Source organism: Vipera berus (assembly GCF_964194415.1).
Source record: "Vipera berus genome assembly, chromosome: 3".
Classification (NCBI taxonomy): domain Eukaryota; kingdom Metazoa; phylum Chordata; class Lepidosauria; order Squamata; family Viperidae; genus Vipera; species Vipera berus.
The window spans coordinates 215,631,944-215,654,489 of NC_138204.1; the positions used below are offsets into that span (position 1 = coordinate 215,631,944).

At 43.8% G+C, this 22,546-nt stretch overlaps 1 protein-coding gene across 3 annotated transcripts in view; it reads left to right on the forward strand.

The window, feature by feature from the left end:
- The first annotated feature begins 18,562 nt into the window (after nucleotides 1-18,562).
- Nucleotides 18,563-22,546, forward strand: part of RHPN1 (rhophilin Rho GTPase binding protein 1) — a 38,275-nt gene continuing 34,291 nt past the window's right edge. For all 3 annotated transcript variants that reach the window (XM_081323052.1, XM_081323053.1, XM_081323054.1), the window contains exon 1: nucleotides 18,563-18,701. In XM_081323052.1, coding sequence (XP_081179178.1) covers nucleotides 18,597-18,701 — 105 coding nt within the window. In that variant the 5' untranslated portion in view covers nucleotides 18,563-18,596. The remainder of the gene's footprint in view (nucleotides 18,702-22,546) is intronic.

Below are 22,546 nucleotides of genomic sequence, written 5' to 3' on the forward strand. Positions count from 1 at the left end.
AACTGATCGATGCCAGAGCAATCGAGCTCCCTTAAAGGGACAGGCGTCTTTCTCAGGAAGTCATGCTGGGATCTAGTGTTTCTCAACCTTGACCGCTTTAAAGACTTCAGTTCCCAGAATTCCCCAGCCAGGAGGTTGTAAAGCTTTGGACTTCAACTCCCAGAATGCTGGCTGGGGAATTCTGGGAGGCCACCCACTTTTTTTAAAAGGAACCAAGGTTGAGAAACATTGCATCTATGCAACCCGTTTTCTTGCACATTTGCTCAGAAGGAAGCAAATAGTCTCAGATACTCAGGAGTAAAAGTCTACAGGATGGCACTTCCAACTGATTGCAAACGGGGGAGCGGGGAAAAGTGAGCCATGTTAGTTGAGAGGAGGACAGAAGCTCAGGAATTTGGGGGCATTTTTTCCAACATATAATCTGATCCGAAGGAAAAAGCTTTAGTAACTGTAGTTCCCTTGATCAGATGCACAGAGAGGCTGGCTGGGGAATTCTGGGAATCCACCCATCTTAAAGTTTAAGAGACTTTTGGGCTAGACCAGGGGTAGGCAACCTTGGCTCTTTTATGACTCATGGTCTTCAACTCCCAGAATTCCTGAGCCAGCATGGCAGAAACTTTGGCCCCTTCATGACTTCAACTCCCAGAATTCCTGAACCAGCATGGGGAAAACTTTGGCCCCTTCATGACTTGTGGACTTCAACTCCCAGAATTCCTGAACCAGCATGGGGGAAACTTTGGCCCCTTCATGACTTGTGGACTTCAACTCCCAGAATTCCTGAGCCAGCATGGAGCTGAAGTCCAAGAGTCATAAAAGAGTCAAGGTTGCCTACTCCTGGGCTAGACTGAGGTAGGATTTAAGCTGGGATCAGCTAAACTCTAAGCCTCCCCAAAGCTTTCATCCTGCAATTAAATTTGTCCATTGGGAAAGGTGCTTACTTCTGATTTTTAATTGCAATTCACATTTGCAATTTTTAATCCATCCAGTATTTTTGTTGCTTTTTTAATGAGCAATGTGTAACAGTTTGCTCTGTACTCTCCAGTTGAGCTATTCTACAGAATTCAACATGGCAGTTCCTTCTGGGACTTGTTGTCCAGACACCAATGCATTCTGGGAGTTGTAGTCCAAGGCACCGGATTGAAAAAAACTGCCAGGAAACCCAAAAAAAATCAAAACGTAACCCTTGGGTGCCATCTAGTGGATAAATATAAGAATAACAGGAATAAACCAGCATAGTAATTATGAAACTTGCTGTGAACATAGAAGAGTCTGCAATAGCCAAAAAAAAACAATCAGTAGCAATAACAAACAAATTCAGAAAAAGACTGGTAGCACCTAGTAAGACTAGCTCATTGCATTCTAAGGCATAACTTTTATTAAAAAGCTTACAACTTTTTTATAAATGGAACTGACTTATAACTTATTTGATCATTCTTATTACACAGCTCACGAAAGCGCATCGCTTTTCAATGTCTTTTCAAATCAATGTAGAAACCCTTGCAAATTCCATAAATAGATCTTGAACCTACAGTGGGATAGAATCAAGATCTCATTAAGTGTTAATGCCACATTATAACGCCTTGGTAAGGCCACACTTGGAATACTGCATCCAGTTTTGGTCACTACGATGCAAAAAAGATGTTGAGACTCTAGAAAGAGTACAGAGAAGAGCAACAAAGATGATTAGGTAAAGGTAAAGTTTCCCCCGCACATGTGTGCTAGTCGTTTCCGACTCTAGGGGCCGGTGCTCATCTCTGTTTCAAAGCCGAAGAGCCAGCGCTTGTCCGAGGACGTCTCCGTGGTCATGTGGCCGGCATGACTAGATGCCAAAGGCGCACGGAACGCTGTTACCTTCCCACCGTAGTGGTCCCTATTTTTCTACTTGCATTTTTACGTGCTTTCGAACTGCTAGGTTGGCAGAAGCTGGGACGAGCAACAGGCGCTCACTCTGTTACGCGGCACTCGGGATTCAACCCGCCAAACTGCCAACCTTCTGATCGACAAGCTCAGCGTCCTAACCCACTGAGCCACCACGTCCCCTATGATTAGAGGACTAGAGACTAAAACATACAAGGAACAGTTGCTGGAATTCGGTATGTCTAGTTTAACGAAGAGAAGGACTGATAGCAGTCTTCCAATATCTCAGGGGCTGCCCCAAAGAAGAGGGAGTCAAGCTATTCTCCAAAGCACCCGAAGGCAGGACAAGAAGCAACGGATGGAATCTCATCAAGGAGAGAAGCAACCTAGAACTAAGGAGAAACGTCCTGACAGTGAGAACAATTAGCCAGTGGAACTCCTTGCCTCCAGAAGCTGTGAATGCTCCAACACTGGACGTTTTTAAGAAGGGACTGGACAGCCATTTGTCTGAAATGGTATAGGGCTTCCTGCCTGAGCAGGGGGTTGGACTAGATGACCTCCAATGTCCCTGCCAAAAAAATCCCTACCTGATGGAATGACACACAGAATTGGGTTCCTTCCAATTTCATAAACCACAAATAGTTAGTAGTGTAGGAATTCAGCATCCCCTCCCCACCCCGTCCTTGGAGGATATTTAAAAAGGCAGGATAGAATATTTCTCCTAAAGGAAAAATGGAGGGGGGGGGGAATCTTAACAAAGGCAGAAACAGCCCCAGTCTTCTTTCCTCAGGGAGAAACCTGGGAAGGCCAATCTTCAGAAATACAGATTTTGTAATCCATTCAGAAAAACTGGAACCACACTACTCATAAGCAAAACTGTCAAGGGAGTAAATCAAAAACTCCCCATCAGAGGTCGATGAACCGTGGTTTATTTGACGCATGGTGCACAACAGGTAAAAGAAAGAAAACCCGAAACATATTCTACTGTAAAAAAACACAGCGCCCACAGAAGGCCGGAGCTGATGGGATTAGAAAAACAAAGACTCCTGAAAAATCTACATTCCCCACCCAGCTCCAAGGACAGGGCATGACCTCCGAGCCACAATGGGAGTCAGGCCAGAATAATTAGAATACCAAAAGGGCACCTCAAGCACAGGTTATAGTACATTTCACGAGGAACAGGCATCCCAATCACGAAGCCCCAAAGAACGTATGAAAACCCACCCACTCTCAACCCCATTTTGTCAGCTGTCCCAGAAAGGCATGCTGTTGTCGGTTCTGCTCATCGATAAACAGAAACCTTCTTTCCTAAGCAACCTCCATTTTATTTCCAGCAGCTTGGCCTCCAATTTATTTCCAGCGTCTTACTCCCGGCTTGGAACTGGACCTGATTTTTCTTTCAACGGTAGCTAGCTCAGTATTCCCATCTCATCAACTTTAAGACGGATGAACTTCAACTTCCAGAATTCCTCACCCAGTTGAGCTGGCTGGGGAATTCTGGGAGTTGAAGTCCAGCCGTCTTAAAGTTGCCAAGGTTGGGAAAAACATTGGGCTAGCCATCCATTATGTTCCTTAGAGCGCAACAAGTAGAGAGCAATTAATTTCTCATTTGAAAGGACATTAATCGCTTGAGAAAATAGCAAGACAGAAGTGCCTGTCCTATCAAAACCAGTTATACCACCAGGACCAAATGGTCCCAATCAGGAAGTTCACGTAGTTGAACAGGAAGAGACTTATCAGTCAAACCACCTCCATAATTTCATGCCTGCATGAAAGATTTAAGAGATATATCTTACAGCCTACTCCTATGACTTAGCCTACTCACCTAATTACATTGAGTTAAGATTATTCTATTCTATTCTATTCTATTCTATTCCATTCCATTCCATTCCATTCCATTCCATTCCATTCCATTCCATTCCATTCCACTCCACTCCACTCCACTCCACTCCACTCCACTCCACTCCACTCCACTCCACTCCACTCCACTCCACTCCATTCCATTCTATTCTATTCTATTCTATTCTATTCTATTCTATTCTATTCTTCTATTCTGTTCTATTCTATTCTATTCTATTCTATTCTATTCTATTCTATTCTATTCTATTCTATTCTATTCTATTCTATTCTATTCTATTCTATTCTATTCTATTCCATTCCATTCCACTCCACTCCACTCCACTCCACTCCATTCCATATAATCCTATTCTGTTCTGTTCTGTTCTATACTTATCTTGCCATCTGAAAAAACAGTCAGAATTCTCATCTTGGTAGGGACAAAGTCAACGGGACAAAGTCAACCCACCCACCAAGGTCATTTTCACCACTTAATCACCTCAATAAATAATTCCACTATTAGCACCGGCTGTGTGAAATTGGGCGAGGGACTTCAATAGCAGAGATTTAAGATCAGAAACTCCAGCGATAAACCTACCATCTCCACTTCTCTTCCTCGGCTTTGGATCTTCTCCCACAATGTCCTTCCTCCTTCTTCTTCTTCTTCAGAGTCTTGTCCACTTCCTCGTTTTTCCTTTTCCGGGATCTCCTGAGAAATTCTACATTTCGAAGCCCTCTTTTGCTTCTGCTTCTCTTGGTGTTTCTGCCTCCTCCGTCTTGTAGGGTTCCTCCTGTCGCTTCTTCTTCTCCTTCTTCTTCAGAGTCACCTTCCAGCTTGACCTCAAATGGTGCCCCAGCTCCAGACTCACGTTGTATCCTTTCTTCCTCCTCCGTCTCCTTTCCCAGATGAGGCAATTCCTCACCAGTCCATTGTCTGTCCATCTCTCTCTCCCCTTCCCACTCCTTCTCCGTCTTGACCACAATGTTCTGCTCAGCTCTTCTCCTGTCCACCACACCTTCTCCTTCTCCTGGTCCAATGTTCTCCTCCAACTGCTCATGGTTCCTCTCTTCTCCTGTTCCTCTGAAAGCCTCCTTCTCCAGACTTTTGGTGGCTCCGCTCTCTCTTTTCTCCTCTTGCGTTGAATGGCCTTCGGCCTCTTCTTTTCCACCACCGCTGCTCTCTTTCTTTCTTCTCCTTTCCTCCACCAGCCCATCACTTGGGAAGGAATCGGCAGCTTGCTCCCGCGGTTCCGTCGCCTGTTAAAAGAAAAGGGGAATGACTTTACAGGCAAAGGAAAGAAGACATAGGGGAGACATGATAGCAGTGTCCCAGTATCTGAGGGGCTGCCACAAGGCAGAGGGGGCCAGGTTGTTCTCCAAAGCATCAGAGGGAAGGACGAGAAACAATGGATGGAAACTGATCAAAGAGAGAAGCAACCTGGAATTAAGGAGAAAGTTCCTGACAATGAGGACAATCAACCAGTGGAACAGCTTTTCCTCCAGAAATCGTGGGCGCTCCATCACTGGAGGTTTTTAAGAAGAGACTGGACAATCACCTGTCTGAGATTGTATAGGTTCTCCTGCTTGAGCAGTGGGTTAGACTAGAAGACCTCCAAGGGTCCCTTCCAGCTCTAGTCTAATAATGGTAAGAATAGAATAGAATAGAATAGAATAGAATAGAATAGAATAGAATAGAATAGAATAGGGAATTAGGAATTGGAATTAGGAATTGGAATTAGGAATTAAGAATAGAATAGAATAGAATAGAATAGAATAGAATAGAATAGAATAGAATAGAATAGAATAGAATAGAATAGAATAGAATAGAATAGAATAGAATAGAATAGAATATGGAATGGAATTATGGAATAGAATAGAATAGAATAGAATAGAATAGAATAGAATAGAATAGAATAGAATAGAATAGAATAGAATAGAATAGAATAGAATATGGAATGGAATTATGGAATAGAATAGAATAGAATAGAATAGAATAGAATAGAATAGAATAGAATAGAATAGAATAGAATAGAATAGAATAGAATAGAATAGAATAGAATAGAATAGAATAGAATATGGAATGGAATTATGGAATAGAATAGAATAGAATAGAATAGAATAGAATAGAATAGAATAGAATAGAATAGAATAGAATAGAATAGAATAGAATAGAATAGAATAGAATAGAATAGAATAGAATAGAATAGAATAGAATATGGAATGGAATTATGGAATAGAATAGAATAGAATAGAATAGAATAGAATAGAATAGAATAGAATAGAATAGAATAGAATAGAATAGAACAGAATAGAACAGAATAGAATAGAATAGAATGAGTTGGAAGGGTCCTTGTGGGTCATCTAGTCCAACCCACTGCCCAAGCAGGAGACCCTACCCCATTTCTGACAGATGGCAGCCCAGTCTCTTCTTGAAAACTTCCAGTGATGAAACTCCCATCACATCTGGAGGCGATCTTCATGCGTTGTTAGCTTCACATGTTTGTTTGTACAAGCACTAGCTCTGTCTCTATTGTAAGGTTAAAGTAGTAGCGTCTTGCAAGAATGAAAATACTTCTTATCCCCCACCCACCCTCTCTTTTGGCTCTCCCTTCTGACTCCTTCCCACGCCCCCTTTTTCCTGCTATGGATTGAGAAAGCCTTTATCCACCAGTGGTCCGATCTTCAGCTCTTCCTCCTGTCTCCCGAGGCCATTCGCGCCACACCGCCAAATGCAAACTACTCACACGAAATCCCACTGTGCTTACTGCCTTATTCCCGCAGCTGGCCACGCATGTGCCCTCCTTTGTCTGCAGCCTGATCTTCTTTGGCCTGGGTTCCTCTCTGAAATGCAAACAGAGCAGAAGGCATCTTCAGACGGGTGGGTGCGTAAAACTCAGCTGCATCTTCCCCAAACGAGGCTCAGGAGAGGAACTTTCCAGAAACCCCAAAGCTGTTGAGGTCCTGGGAAACTCCCGTTCCCGCCCACCCACCCCCACCCCCCAACTGCCTCCTATGGCACAATTCCCATCACATCCAGGTGCCCATCCTCCGTGCAAGGGGATGGGCACCTATGGCAACGTGACAATCTGCAGATATTCCACGCCCAGAATTCCCTAAACATGGGAGTTAGTTAGCAATGAAAACTCTGGCTCCCATTGTGGACTATCTTGGGACTATCTGCGCTGGCCTCATTTTAGACCATTTGTCTGAAATGGTACATAGGGTTTCCTGCCTGAGCAGGGGGTTGGGCTAGGAGACCTCCATGGTCACTTCCAGCTCTGTTATTCGATTCTGTTCTAAATCTGTGCAGTCCTTTCGGAGGAGGGGATTAACCTTCCTGCAGATTTTGGGCTCCGAAAATAAAACAGATCAACATCGAGCAGGGGGCTGGACTAGAAGACCTCTAAGGTCCCTTCGAGCTCCATTCTATTCTATTCTATTTTATATCCTTTTCTATGCTATTCTATTCCATTCCATTCCATATTTTCTATTCTATTCTATTCCACTCTATTCCATTCTATTCTATTCTATTCTATTCCACTCCATTCCATTCCATATTTTCTATTCTATTCTATTCTATTCTATTCTATTCTATTCTATTCTATTCCATTCCATTCCATTCCATTCCATATTTTCTATTCTATTCTATTCTATTCTATTCTATTCTATTCTATTCTATTCTATTCTATTCTATTCTATTCTATTCTATTCTAATTCTATTCTATTCTATTCTAATTCTATTCTATTCTATTCTATTCCATTCCATTCCATTCCATATTTTCTATTCTATTCTATTCTATTCTATTCTATTCTATTCTATTCCTATTCTATTCTATTCTATTCTAATTCTAATTCTATTCTATTCTATTCTATTCTATTCTATTCTATTCTATTCTATTCTATTCTATTCCATTCCATTCCATTCCATTCCATTCCATATTTTCTATTCTATTCTATTCTATTCTATTCTATTCTATTCTATTCTATTCTATTCCATTCCATTCCATTCCATATTTTCTATTCTATTCTATTCTATTCTATTCTATTCTATTCTATTCTATTCTATTCTATTCTATTCTATTCTATTCTATTCTAATTCTATTCTATTCTAATTCTATTCTATTCTATTCTATTCTATTCTATTCTATTCTATTCTATTCTATTCTATTCCATTCCATTCCATTCCATATTTTCTATTCTATTCTATTCTATTCTATTCTATTCTATTCTATTCCATTCCATTCCATTCCATTCCATTCCATTCCATATTTTCTATTCTATTCTATTCTATTCTATTCTATTCTATTCTATTCCATTCCATTCCATTCCATTCCATATTTTCTATTCTATTCTATTCTATTCTATTCTATTCTATTCTATTCTATTCTATTCCATATTTTCTATTCTATTCTATTCTATTCTATTCTATTCTATTCTATTCTATTCTATTCTATTCTATTCCATTCCATTCCATATTTTCTATTCTATTCTATTCTATTCTATTCCATTCCATTCCATTCCATATTTTCTATTCTATTCTATTCTATTCTATTCTATTCTATTCTATTCTATTCTATTCTATTCTATTCTATTCTATTCTATTCTATTCTAATTCTATTCTATTCTAATTCTATTCTATTCTATTCTATTCTATTCTATTCTATTCTATTCTATTCTATTCTATTCTATTCTATTCCATTCCATTCCATTCCATATTTTCTATTCTATTCTATTCTATTCTATTCTATTCTATTCTATTCTATTCCATTCCATTCCATATTTTCTATTCTATTCTATTCTATTCTATTCTATTCTATTCTATTCTATTCTATTCTAATTCTATTCTATTCTAATTCTATTCTATTCTATTCTATTCTATTCTATTCTATTCTATTCTATTCTATTCCATTCCATTCCATTCCATATTTTCTATTCTATTCTATTCTATTCTATTCTATTCTATTCTATTCTATTCTATTCTATTCTATTCTATTCTATTCCATTCCATTCCATTCCATTCCATTCCATTCCATTCCATATTTTCTATTGTATTCTATTCTATTCTATTCTAGTCTAGTCTATTCTAGTCTATTCTAATTCTATTCTATTCTATTCTATTCCATTCCATTCCATATTTTCTATTCTATTCTATTCTATTCTATTCTATTCTATTCTATTCTATTCTATTCTATTCTATTCTATTCTATTCTATTCCATTCTATTCCATTCCATTCCATTCCATATTTTCTATTCTATTCTATTCTATTCTATTCTATTCTATTCTATTCTATTCTATTCTATTCTATTCTATTCTATTCTATTCTATTCTATTCTATTTCTATTCTATTCTATTCCATTCCATTCCATTCCATTCCATATTTTCTATTCTATTTTATTCTATTCTATTCTTTTATTGAAAAGTTTTAACATACAATTTTTCCCTTAAAAAATCCCCCCTCCCCCACCCTTCTCCCTCCCCCCCTTCCTCTCCCCCCTCCCCCCCTCCCCCCCCCGACTTCCCAGAGCTAAATACAAGGTATATATAAAAAAAAACAATCATAAACAACCATATACTAACAACCATAAACTCTAAAATCTATCACTCTCTAGCTTATATAGGATAAAACAAACCTTAGTAATATAAATATATATAAAAAAAACTAATATAGAAAAAGAAACAAAGAAAGAAGACTTATTCAAATATAAAACTTCTTAACCCTATACTTATTCTAGATAAACTCAAGCCATTTTCTCCCTTCCATAATATAGCGTTCCTGCAAGTAATCTTTCAAATAGGCCGAAATCTTCGCCATTTCAACCAGGTCGGAAACCTTTAAAGTCCACTCTTCTATGGTCGGCAGTTCCTCTTTCAGTACTAACCTATCAAAAGTCTTGCTGCCGTAATTAAATTCAACATTATTAAATTCTATTCTATTCTATTCTATTCTATTCTATTCTATTCTATTCTATTCTATTCTATTCCTATTCTATTCTATTCTATTCTATTCTATTCTATTCTATTCTAATTCTATTCTATTGCATTCCATATTTTCTATTCTATTCTATTCTATTCTATTCTATTCTATTCTATTCTATTCTATTCTATTCTATTCTATTCTATTCTATTCCATTCCATATTTTCTATTCTATTCTATTGTGACATGAACATGTTGAGGACATGGTGGCCCCATAGTTCTCGTAAATACTGTTTTTTGGAAGTAGCCAAGTTTTTGAAAAGTCCTGGGAGAAAGAGAGCCACTTTCCAATTTTACCTCAGATAAGGAACACCGCATCCATTACACAGGGTGAAATCCATGGCACTCTCAAGTGATCTGGAAGAAGAAGAGAACAGAATTTATGATGAATATATCCGCCCCCCCCAAAAAAAGAAATATCGTATCCATCGCATGTGGAATTTTAGAAATTGGGAAACTCTTCTGGAACAGTAGCATTTGAATCAATCCATCCATCCATCCATCCATTTTAAAAATGTACCGATGGGCCTTGACTTAAGAGCAGCAGTGAGCCCAAAGTTTCCACTGCTAAGCAAAGCAGTTGCAAAGTGAATTGTGTGTCCCGTTTTACAGTCTTTTCCTGCTGTCATAAAAATCAGGTGGGACTCATTTCTTGCCATGGCTGTTAAGTGAATCACTGCAGCTGTTAAGTGAATCACATGGTCATTTAAGCGCTCCTTACTAGCACTGATGTTATTACCTAGTTTGGGTAATGAAATGTCTGCAAGGAAACAAGCAAGGTCAGAGAGCACCAAGGGACCCACAGTCCTCCTCCTCCTTCCTCTTCCTCCTCCTTCCACTTCCTCTTCCTCTTCCTCCTCCTCCTCTTCTTCCTCCTTCCTCTTCCTTCCTCCTCCTCCTTCCTCTTCCTCCTCCTCCTTCCTCTTCCTCCTCCTCCTCCTCCTTCCTCTTCCTCCTCCTCCTCTTCCTCCTCCTCCTCTTCCTCCTCCTCTTCCTTCTGCTCTTCTGCCTCCTCCTCTTTCCTCCTCCTCTTCCTCCTCCTCCTCTTCCACTTCCTTCCTCTTCCTCCTCCCCCTCCTCCTCCTTCCTCCTCCTCCCTCTTCCTTTTCCTCCTCTTCCTCCTCCTCCTCCTTCCTCTTCCTCCTCGTCTTCTTCCTCCTCCTCCTTCCTCTTCTTTCTCCTCCTCCGCCTCCTCCTCCTTTCCTCCTCCTTCCTCCTTCTCCTTCCTCTTCCTTCTCCTCCTCCTCCTCCCTCTTTCTCCTCCTCCTCCTCCTCTTCCTCCTCCCTCCTCCTCCTCTCCCTAACCACCACTCCCTTCTAGTCCTGAGGAGGTTACCTAGTTAGGGTCCTGAAACGTCTGCAAGAAAACCGCCAAGCTCGGAGAGCACCAAGGACCCCTCTTTTCAACCCTGAGCTACAAATATTCTCCCTTCATTGGTTCCTTCTCCAAGCTGCCCTCTTTCCTTCTCCCCATCCCGTGCTCCCTTCACACCAGCGTCCATGTCAATTCTGCCACCCTCATGAAATCAGGTCCCAAGCGAATCCTGCCCCCCATCTGATCTCCATCTGCATTCAGGGCTCCGTCTTTAAGAGGTAATGAGTTCAGGTGACAAGCCATGAAGGGGAATGTAGTATAACTTTTTACCTAGAGAAATGTAGACGGAGGGGATGAAGGGAGGGCTCGTTTCCTGCTGCCCAGAAATCCAGGTTAGATAAAGGGGCTTAAAAAAAATAAGGAAGGCTGATTGAGGTTCAGCCTCAAAAGAGACAGACTTGGATGGATCATGAGTCATGGAAGATCTCTCTTGCGCTGAAGGTCCTCAAGCCAAGGTGAGCAGAGACTTAACTGCCTTAACTGGGTGGTGGCCCGCTTTATGGGTCTGTGAGGTCACAAATCACATTAGGCTTTGACATGCTCAAGAGTGATTGGTTGACTAAGCTTCAGTTGGCTTAATGCTCCACTGAAAGCCATGAATCTGAACTATATTTTTCAAAGATCCTGGAGCACTGGGGAACTACCAGAGGACTGGAAGAGAGCTGATGTAATTCCCATCTTCAAAAAAGGAAAAAAAATAGATCCAGGAAACTACAGACCTATCAGCCTGACCTCAATACCTGGGAAGATTCTGGAAAAGATAATCAAACAGCAAATCAGCGAACACCTTGATGCAAACAAAGTCATCACTAAAAGTCAACATGGGCTTGTCAAAAACAGATCATGCCAGACAAATCTTATTACATTCTTTGACCAAGTGACAAAATCAGTGGATCAGAGGAATGCTGTAGATATAATTTACTTGGACTAAGGCATTTGATAAAGTAGATCACAATCTACTACTTGATAAGATAGAAAAATGTGGGTTAGATAGCATTACCACCAGATGGATTCGCAGCTGGCTGACAGGCCGTACTCAGCATGTGGTCCTCAATGGAACCGCAACTACATGGAAGGAAGTGTGTAGTGGGGTGCCCCAGGGCTCTCTTCTGGGCCCAGTGCTCTTCATTATCTTCATCAACGATTTGGATGAGGGGATAGATGGGGAACTCATCAAATCTGCAGACGACACCAAGCTGGCAGGAATAGCCAATACTCCAGAAGATAGGCTTAAGATACAGGAGGATCTGGACAGACTCGAACACTGGGCACTATCTAACAAAATGAAATTCAAGGGTGAAAAAAGTAAGGTTCTACATTTAGGCAGGAAAAATCAAATGCACAGGTATAGTATAGGTGGTACCTTGCTCAATAGTAGTAACTGTGAGAGGGATCTCGTAGTAGACAATCACTTCAATATGAGCCAGCAGTGTGCTGCAGCTGCCAAAAAAGCCAACACAGGGCTAGGCTGCATTAACAGAGGGATAGAATCAAGATCAAGTGAAGTACTAATACCACTTTACAATGCTTTGGTAAGGCCACACCTGGAATACGGCATCCAGTTTTGGTCACCACGATGTAAAAAAGATGTTGAGACTCTAGAAAGAGTACAGAGAAGAACAACAAAGATGATTGGGGGACTGGAGGCTAAAACATATAGAGAACGGTTGCTGGAATTGGGCATGTATAGTTTAACGAAGAGAAGGATGAGGGGTGACATGATAGCAGTGTTCCAGTATCTCAGGGGCTGCCCCAAAGAAGAGGGAGTCAAGCTATCCTCCAAAGCACCTGAAAGCAGGACAAGAAGCAACAGATGGAAACTAGTCAAGGAGAGAAGCAACCAAGAACTAAGGAGAAACTTCCTGACAGTTGGAACAATTAACCTGTGGAACTCCTTGCCTCCAGAAGCTGTGAATGCTCCAATACTGGAAGTTTTTAAGAAGAGACTGGACAGCCACTTGTCTGAAATGGTATAGGGTTTCCTCCCTGAGCAGGGGGTTGGACTAGATGACCCCCAAGGTCCCTTCCAACTTATTATTATTATTAGTAGTAGTAGTAGTAGTAGTAGTAGAAGTAGTAGTAGTAGTATTCTACATTATGGCTCAGTGCAATGATTGAAAGGACAACTCGGTTCCTAGAAACCCCAGCTCTCTCTTCACAGCAATGGCCTGCATGAGATCCAGCGAATAGAATGGAATGGAGTGGAATGGAGTGGAATGGAATAGAATAGAATAGAATAGAATAGAATAGAATAGAATAGAATAGAATAGAATAGAATAGAATAGAATAGAATAGAATAGAATAGAATAGAATAGAATAGAATAGAATAGAATAGAAAATATGGAATGGAATGGAATGGAATGGAATAGAGTAGAATAGACCAACAATCAAGTAGAATAGAAATAGGAATAAAGCTGGGAGAGACCTTGGAGGTCTTCTAGTCCAGCCCCCTGTTCAAGTGGGAGAACCTATACCATTTCAGGTAAGCGACTGTCTAGTCTCTTCTTTAAAACCTCCAGTGATGGAGCCCCCACGATTTCTGGTGGCAAGCTGTTCCACTGGTTGATTGTCCTCACTGTCAGGAAGTTTCTCCTTTATTCCAGGTTGCTTCTCTCTTTGATGAGTTTCCAACCATGGTTTCTCGTCCTTCCCTCTGCTGCTTTGGTGAATAATGTGACCCACTCCTCTTCTTTGTGGCAGCCCCTCAAATACTGGAATACTCCTATCATTTCCCCCCACCCGCCGCCCCGTTTCTTTTTTTTTTCTCTCTCTCGAGGCTAGCCAAACCCAAGTCCTGCAGCCGTTCTTCGTAGGCCTTTGAGCATCTTCGTTGCTCCTCTCTGAACTTTGTCCAAAGTCTCCACCTCTTTTTTTTTTCTAGTGAGGCGACCAAAATTGGTTGCAGTATTCCAGGTGTGGCTCTAGAAGACCTCCACGGTCCCTTTCAACTCTGTTATTCTGTCCACAACCCAGCCCTCCTTGAATCCGGCAGGAACCGTGTAGCAGGATGCCACTTACACCCTGGATGGTCCCTACCCTGTTTCTCCTCGGCTGCAAATCCCCACCAGTGCTGCGGTTCTAATTCTACACAAGCACAGCACGAGAGATAAGCGGGGCTACTGGGGGGGGAGAGGGGGGGCGTTTCTGAGGCTTTCCTGTCTCCTGCGTCTCACCAGCCAGCAGGGAAAACGTCCCTATCAGCAACCAGAGCTGGCTGCAAAAGTCCCCGGGGTCATATCTATGCTCTTTCCTGCCCCCCCTCCTCCATCTAAACCTATCATCGCCCAGCTCCAATTAACTTTAGGGGGGGGGGAGAGAAGAGATTGAAGCTGAGCAAGGAGCAGTTAGATGTCTCTTTGCGTCTTTTCATTACCTTAATCTGCTCAACCAGTGTTGACCTCCAGGTCCCTAATGGCCTTTTCGGAGGCGGCACCGCGGCACGAAAGGGGAAAAAGAGGGGGAGGCATGTCAGTTTTGTTATTTTTACTGCTCCGCTACTCCAGCTTTGCACTTAGCTGGAAAGGGAGGTCAAATTAAAAGTTCTTGCAACGCAGCTGGCCCCGGGGAAGGGCAGCATTTTAGACTGCTGTAGACTTCCACTTATGAATCAGAATCCCGCATAGAGCTGGAAGGGGCCCTGGAGGTCTTCTAGTCCAGCCCCTTGCTCAAACGGGAGACTCCATACAGTTTGAGACAAGTGGCTGTCCAGTCTCCTCTGAAAAGCCTCCGGTGATGGAGCACCCACAACTTCTGGAGGCAACTTCCGTTCCACTGGTTAACTGTCCACCCTGTTAGGAGGTTTCTCCTTAATTCCAGGTTGCTTCTCTCCTTGATGAGTTTCCAACTGTTGTTTCTGGTTTTGCCCTCTGGTGCTTTGGAAAATAAGTTGACAACCCCCCCTCAAATACTGGAATACTGCTACCATGCCCCCCTTAGTCCTTTTTTCCCTCTAGATTAACCAAACCCCAAACCTGCAACAGGATAGGATAGGATAGGATAGGATAGGATAGGATAGGATAGAATAGAATAGAATAGAATAGAATAGAATAGAATAGAATAGAATAGAATAGAATAGAATAGAATAGAATAGAATAGAATAGAATAGAATAGAATAGAATAGAATAGAATAGAATATTTATTTTTATTTATTTTATTACATTTATATACCGCCCTTTCCCGAAGGACTCAGGGCGGTTTACAGGGTGATTAAAAAACCAAGATACAAAAGTTAAAAACAAATTTAAAAAAAATTATATTTGTCCCTGCATAAATAAATAAAACCCCAGTTAAAATAAAATTAATCCTCAGCCTGGGACAGAGAGCTCGAAGAGCCAGGTCTTCAGGCCCTGGCGGAATGAACGGAGGTCGGGGGCAGTCCTCAGCTCCACTGGCATAGAATAGAATAGAATAGAAATCTGGAAGGGACCTTGGAGGTCTTCTAGTCCAGCCCCCCGCTCAGGCAGAACCTATACCATGTCAGGCAAGTGACTGTCTAGTCTTTTCTTAAAAAGCTCCAATGATGGAGCACCCACAACTTCTGGTGGCAAGTTGTTCCTCTGGTTAATTGTCCTCCTCACTGTCAGGAAGTTTCTCCTTAATTCCAGGTTGCTTCTCTCTTTGGTCAGTTCCCAACCATTGTTCCTCGTCCTTCCCTCTGGTGCTTTAGAGAATAACGTGACCCCCTCCTCTTCTTGGCAGCAGCCCCTGAGATACTGGAACGCTGCTATCATGTCTCCCCTCTTTCTTCTTTTCTGTAGACTAACCAGGCCCAAGTCCTGCAGTCGTTCTTGGTGTGTTTTAGTCTCCAGGCCTTGGATCATCTTAGTTGCTCTTCTCTGAATTTTCTCCAAACTCTCAAGATCTTTTTGGCAGTATGGTGACCAAAATTGATTGCAGCGTTCCAGGTGTGGCCTTACTAGGGTTTTATAAAGTGATACTAATACTTTGTGTGATCTTGATTCTATGCCTCTGTTTATACAACCCAGGGTTGTGTTAGCTTTTTTGGCGGCTGCTGCTGCTGCACACTGCTGGCTCATGGTCAAGCGATCGTCCACTAGGACTCCAAGGTCCCTCTCACAGTTAATTTGCACCCACGCGTGCATTAATGCACTAGGACTAGATCCAGCGTTGCACACCGGGAAGGGGGTCTCTCTCTCTCTCTCTCTCTCTCAGACACACACACACACACACACAGGGAGGGGAGAGAGAGAGAGAGCCAGAAAACCACACAAAACACAGAGAGAAAAACACACACACACACACACACACACACACACAGGGAGGGGACAGAAAGAGAACCAGAAAACCACACAAAACACACAGAGAGAAACACACACACACACACACACACACACAGGGAGGGGAGAGAGAACCAGAAAACCACACAAAACACACAGAGAGAGAAACACACACACACACACACACACACAGGGAGGGGAGAGAGAGAGAGAACCAGAAAACCACACAAAACACAGAGAGAGAGAGAAAAAAAAACCACACACACACACACACTGGGAGGGGAGAGAGAGAGAGAACCAGAAAACCACACAAAACACACAGAGAAACACACACACAAACACACACGGGGAGGGGAGAGAGAGAGAGAGAGAACCAGAAAACCACACAAAACACACAGAGAGAGAAAAAAAAAACACACACACACACACAGAGGGAGGGGAGAGAGAGAGAACCAGAAAACCACACAAAACACACAGAGAAAACACACACACACACACACATACACACACACACACACACACACACACACACACGCGGGGAGGGGAGAGAGAGAACCAGAAAACCACACAAAACACACACACACACACACACACAAAAAGACACACTGGGAGGGGAGAGAGAGAGAGAACCAGAAAACCACACAAAACACACAGAGAAACACACACACAAACACACACGGGGAGGGGAGAGAGAGAGAGAGAGAACCAGAAAACCACACAAAACACACAGAGAGAGAAAAAAAAAACACACACACACACACAGAGGGAGGGGAGAGAGAGAGAACCAGAAAACCACACAAAACACACAGAGAAAACACACACACACACACACATACACACACACACACACACACACACACACGCGGGGAGGGGAGAGAGAGAACCAGAAAACCACACAAAACACACACACACACACACACACACACACACACACACGGGGAGGGGAGGGGAGGGGAGAGAGAGAGAGAGAACCAGAAAACCACACAAAACACACACAGAGAAAAAAAAAAACACACACGGGGAGGGGAGAGAGAGAACCAGAAAACCACACAAAACACACACACACACACACACACACACACACACAGAGACACACGGGGAGGGGAGAGAGAGAACCAGAAAACCACACAAAACACACACAGAGAAAAAAACACACACACACACGGGGAGGGGAGAGAGAGAACCAGAAAACCACACAAAACACACACACACACACACACACAGAGACACACGGGGAGGGGAGAGAGAGAACCAGAAAACCACACAAAACACACACAGAGAAAAAAACACACACACACGGGGAGGGGAGAGAGAGAACCAGAAAACCACACAAAACACACACACACACACACACACACACACACACAGAGACACACGGGGAGGGGAGAGAGAGAACCAGAAAACCACACAAAACACACACACACACACACAGACACACACACACACACACACACACACACGCCCACCTAAATTTGAAGCCAGCAAAGCAGCGCAACCCGCCACCAACTTTCCCCGCGGTGACGTCACCGCGTTCTAATCCCCGGGGTTGCCCCGGGAGATGGAACCCTCAGGCTCCGCCTTCCCTCCTCTTTCTCCCCCCCCCGCCTGGGAAAAGCGTTCGGAGGCGGAGCCCGGACCTCCTTTCGCTTCTCCCGATTGGTCAGAGCAGCTGCCCTTTCCAGACACGGCGTCCCGCCATTGGACAAAGGCGGGCCCTGCCTGCGCTTGCAAGTCTCTGGAAAGGGGAGGAAAAAAAAAAAAAGGCTGGAGGCGAGTCGGACCTCTCTTGCTCCGGCTGGGGAGAAAGGGAGGCGCTGGGTCGAGGGCGAGACGGAGGCGGGGGGGGGGGGCTGGGCTGCAGGAGACCCCCCCACACACACGCCGCCCCGCCTTGGCTTTTGCAACCCCTCCAGCTTTGCAAAGACCCCCCCCCGAAGTTGGCCGCGCTCCAATTTTTGCAAGCCAGCCAGCCAGCCAGCAGATTGGGCATTTAACGGGGGGGGGGCGATCGGAAGGCGCTGGGTTCCCCCGCGGGCGCAATCCCACCGCTGGGGCCATTTTAAGGGCCCCCGCCCCACCCTGGAATCCCCCTGGCCGGAGCTGCCAGGGGACGGGGGTGTATGTGCTTAAGGTACCCTTGAAAGTGCGTGTGGGGGGGGGGAAGGGGAGGGGTCTCCGTTGCACACACCCCAGTCAAGTCGGGAAAAGCGCCCCCTCCCCAGAAGGGTTTGCAAAGCAGCTAGGGTGCAGAGGGGCGCTGCTGCTGCTGCTGTTGCTGCGCTTCTCCGGACAGATGCCCGCTTCGTGCCAGCCGAGATGACCCCGGCAGAGGAGAGCCCACCAGGAGGGGAGGCTGATGGGGAGCCGGCCTGCCAGCCCCCCACCCCCAGGCACCTGTCCAAGAGCTGCAGCCTGCAGAAGGTGAGGCTAAAAGGAGACAGGGAGGGGGGGCGGGTTGGATGGGGAGGATGGAGCAGAGACCCCTGCCCATGCCTTTTTAGGTTGGTCTCTGCCGACGGCGCGGCTTTCCCTTGTCTGTGCCAGATTTCATTAAATTGGTCTAGGTTCTTCTGCCTGAGCAGGGGGGCTGGACTAGAAGACCTCCAAGGTCCCTTCCAACACTGCTATTCTGCTCCGTTCTTTTCCATTCCATTCCATTCCATTCCATTCCATTCTATTCTATTCTATTCTATTCTATTCTATTCTATTCTATTCTATTCTATTCTATTTATTCCATTCCATATTTTCTATTCTGTTCTGTTCTGTTCTGTTCCGTTCCATTCCATTCTATTCTATTCTATTCCTTATTTCTATTCTATTCCATTCCACCCCACCCCACCCCATCCCACCCCATCGTATCCTATCCTATCCTATCCTATCCTATCCTATCCTATCCTATCCTATCCTATCTTCTATTCTATTCTATTCTATTCTATTCCTTATTTCTATTCTATTCCATCCCATCCCATCCTATCCTATCCTATTCTCTCTTCTATATTCTATTCTATTCTATTCTATTCTATTCTATTCTATTCTATTCTATTCTATTTATTCCATTCCATATTTTCTATTCTGTTCTGTTCTGTTCCGTTCCATTCCATTCTATTCTATTCTATTCCTTATTTCTATTCTATTCCATTCCACCCCACCCCATCCCACCCCATCGTATCCTATCCTATCCTATCCTATCCTATCCTATCCTATCCTATCCTATCCTATCCTATCCTATCCTATCCTATCTTCTATTCTATTCTATTCTATTCTATTCTATTCTATTCTATTCCTTATTTCTATTCTATTCCATCCCATCCCATCCTATCCTATCCTATTCTCTCTTCTATATTCTATTCTATTCTATTCTATTCTGTTCTATTCCTTATTTCTATTCTATTCCATCCCATCCTATCCTATCCTATTCTCTCTTCTATATTCTATTCTATTCTATTCTATTCTATTCTATTCTATTCTATTCTATTCTATTCTATTCTATTCTATTCTATTCTATTCTATTCTATTATCTTGAAATTGGACAGATTAGGGACCTTGGAGCTAGCTTATGAGGGCTGGAGACCACATTGCGGAAGGCGAAGCAGATCCACCAGCCTTTCCTTGCTCCTTCCAAATTCCCACCCTCTTCAGTCCTGGTGGGGTGAACTTTCCACATTTCTATTAATCAGAATAAACTTCATTAATCAGAATAAAGCTGGAAGGGACCTTGGAGGTCTTCTAGTCCAGCCCCCTGCTCAAGCAGGAGAACCTAGACCATCTCAGACAAAGTGACTGTCCAGCCTCTTCTTAAAAACCTCCAGCGATGGAGCACCCACGATTTCTGGTGGCAAGCTGTTCCACTGGTTAATTGTCCTCGCTGTCAGGAACTTTTTCCTTAATTCCAGGTTGCTTCTCTCTTTGGTCAGTTTCCAATCATTGCTTCTCGTCTTTTCATCTGGTGCTTTGGAGAATAACGTTAGCCCCTCTTCTTTGGGGCAGCCCCTCAAATACTGGAAGACTGCTGTCATGTCACCCTAGACCTTCTTCTCTCTAGACTAGCCATACCCAAATCCTGCAACCATTCTTCATATGTTTTTGTCTCCTGGCCTTTAATCATCTTCCATTTGCTCTTCTTTACCCTTTTTCCAAAGTCTCAACATCTTTTTTGTAAGGGGGGTGACCAAAACTGGATGCAGGATTCCAGATGTGGCCTTCGTAAGGCATTATAGAGCAGTACGTGGCCCTCAGCAACTTCCTTGAGATAGAGAAAGACCACGGAGATTGGGGGTGGGGGTGGGGTGGGCAGGGATGGATTCCCAAGAAAGACGTGATCCTCAAGCACGGGAACATCTTGTCCGAGGTCTCTTCTCCATCCCAAATGAGTCATCGTTAAGGGTGGAATCCAGCCAGGTCTTCCTGGGATCCACAGCCTCTCATCTGCTTCCAGCCAGATCACAGTTTAGGGGAAAGGGTCCAAGAAAAGAGAATATTTGTAGCTCAGGGTTGAAACAAAAGGTCCTTGGTGCTCTCTGAGCTTGGTTGTTTTCTTGCAGACGTTTCATGACCCAAACTAGATAACCTCATCGGTGCTAGAAGGGAGTGGGTTTTATGGAGTGGAGAGGAGGAGGAGGAGGAGGAAGAGGAAGAGGAAAGGGAGGAGGAAGAAGAAGAGGAAAGGGAGGACAGTGGGGTCCCGGGTGCTCTCTGAGCTCGGTTGTTTTCTTGCAGACGTTTCATGACCCAACTAGGTAACATCATCAGTGCTAGAAGGGGGTGTGTGGTTAGGGAGAGGAGAAGGAGGAGGAGGAGGGGGAGGAGGAAGAAGAAGAAGAAGAAGAAGAAGAAGAAGAAGAAGAAGAAGAGGAGGAGGAGGAGGAGGACTGTGGGACCCTTGGTGCTCTCTGAGCTTGGTTGTTTTCCTGCAGACGTTTCATGACCCAACTAGGTAACATCATCAGTGCTAGAAGGGGTTGTGTGGTTAGGGAGAGGAGGAGGAGGAGGAGGAAGAGGAAGAAGAGGAAGAAGAAGAAGAAGAGGAGGAGGAGGACGACGACTGTGGGACCCTTGGTGCTCTCTGAGCTGGGTTGTTTTCTTGCAGACGTTTCATGACCCAACTAGGTAACATCATCAGTGCTAGAAGGGAGTGGATTTTATGGAGTGGAGAGGAGGAGGAGGAGGAGGAGGAGGAGGAGGAAGAAGAAGAAGAAGAAGAAGAAGAAGAAGAAGAAGAAGAAGAAGAAGAAGAGGAGGAGGAGGACTGTGGGACCCTTGGTGCTCTCTGAGCTTGGTTGTTTTCCTGCAGACGTTTCATGACCCAACTAGGTAACATAATCAGTGCTAGAAGGGGGTGTGTGGTTAGGGAGAGGAGGAGGAGGAGGAGGAGGAGGAAGAAGAAGAAGAAGAAGAAGAAGAAGAAGAGGAGGAGGACTGTGGGACCCTCAGTGTTCTCTGAGCTTGGTTGTTTTCCTGCGAACGTTTCATTACCCAACTAAGTAACATCATCAGTGCTAGAAGGGGGTGTGTGGTTAGGGAGAGGAGGAGGAGGAGGAGGAGGAGAAGGACAATGACTATGGAGTCCTTGATGTTCTCTGAGCTTGGTTGTTTTCTTGCAGACGTTTCATCACCCAACTAGGTAACATCATCAGTGCTAGGAGGGAGTGGATTTTATGGAGAGGAGGAGGAGGAGGAGGAGGAGGAGGAGGAGGAGGAGGAGGAAGACTGGTGCTCTCTGAGCTTGTTTTTTTCCCCTGCAGAAGTTTCATGACCCAAACTAGGAGAACATCCTCAGCATCTGATGATATTGCCTAGTCTGGATCACAAAATGTCTGCGAGAAAACAATTAAACTCAAGAAAAAGGTCCCGCTGGATTTTTACAGCCCTTCTGCCGTGAGGGTGGGTTCAGACATGACCTCCAGGTGGGGTTGTTGTTTTTTTGAAGACCATCTAGAGACTTCCTCAGCTTGAGCTGTTTTCTGCAGACTTCTCTGGGCCAAGGAAGACCTGAAATGGCCACGGAGAGAGCCCGGCCTCTTGAGACATCCTGTTCCATAATGCTACCTCCAAACAGATTGCTTAATCACACCTGTTGTTGAGACTGTCTTGTAAACAACTTTTGTAATCAACCCTTCTCGCCTGCTGAGTATCGTAGACCTGAGCTTAGTCAGTTCCTGATTTTCCGATCTTGGCAAAAGGTGCATTTCGCTCTTTTTAAATATCTTCTCTTGGTTGAATTTATTTATAAAACCCTAGGACGGGTTGTCGATCAGAAGGTCGGCAGT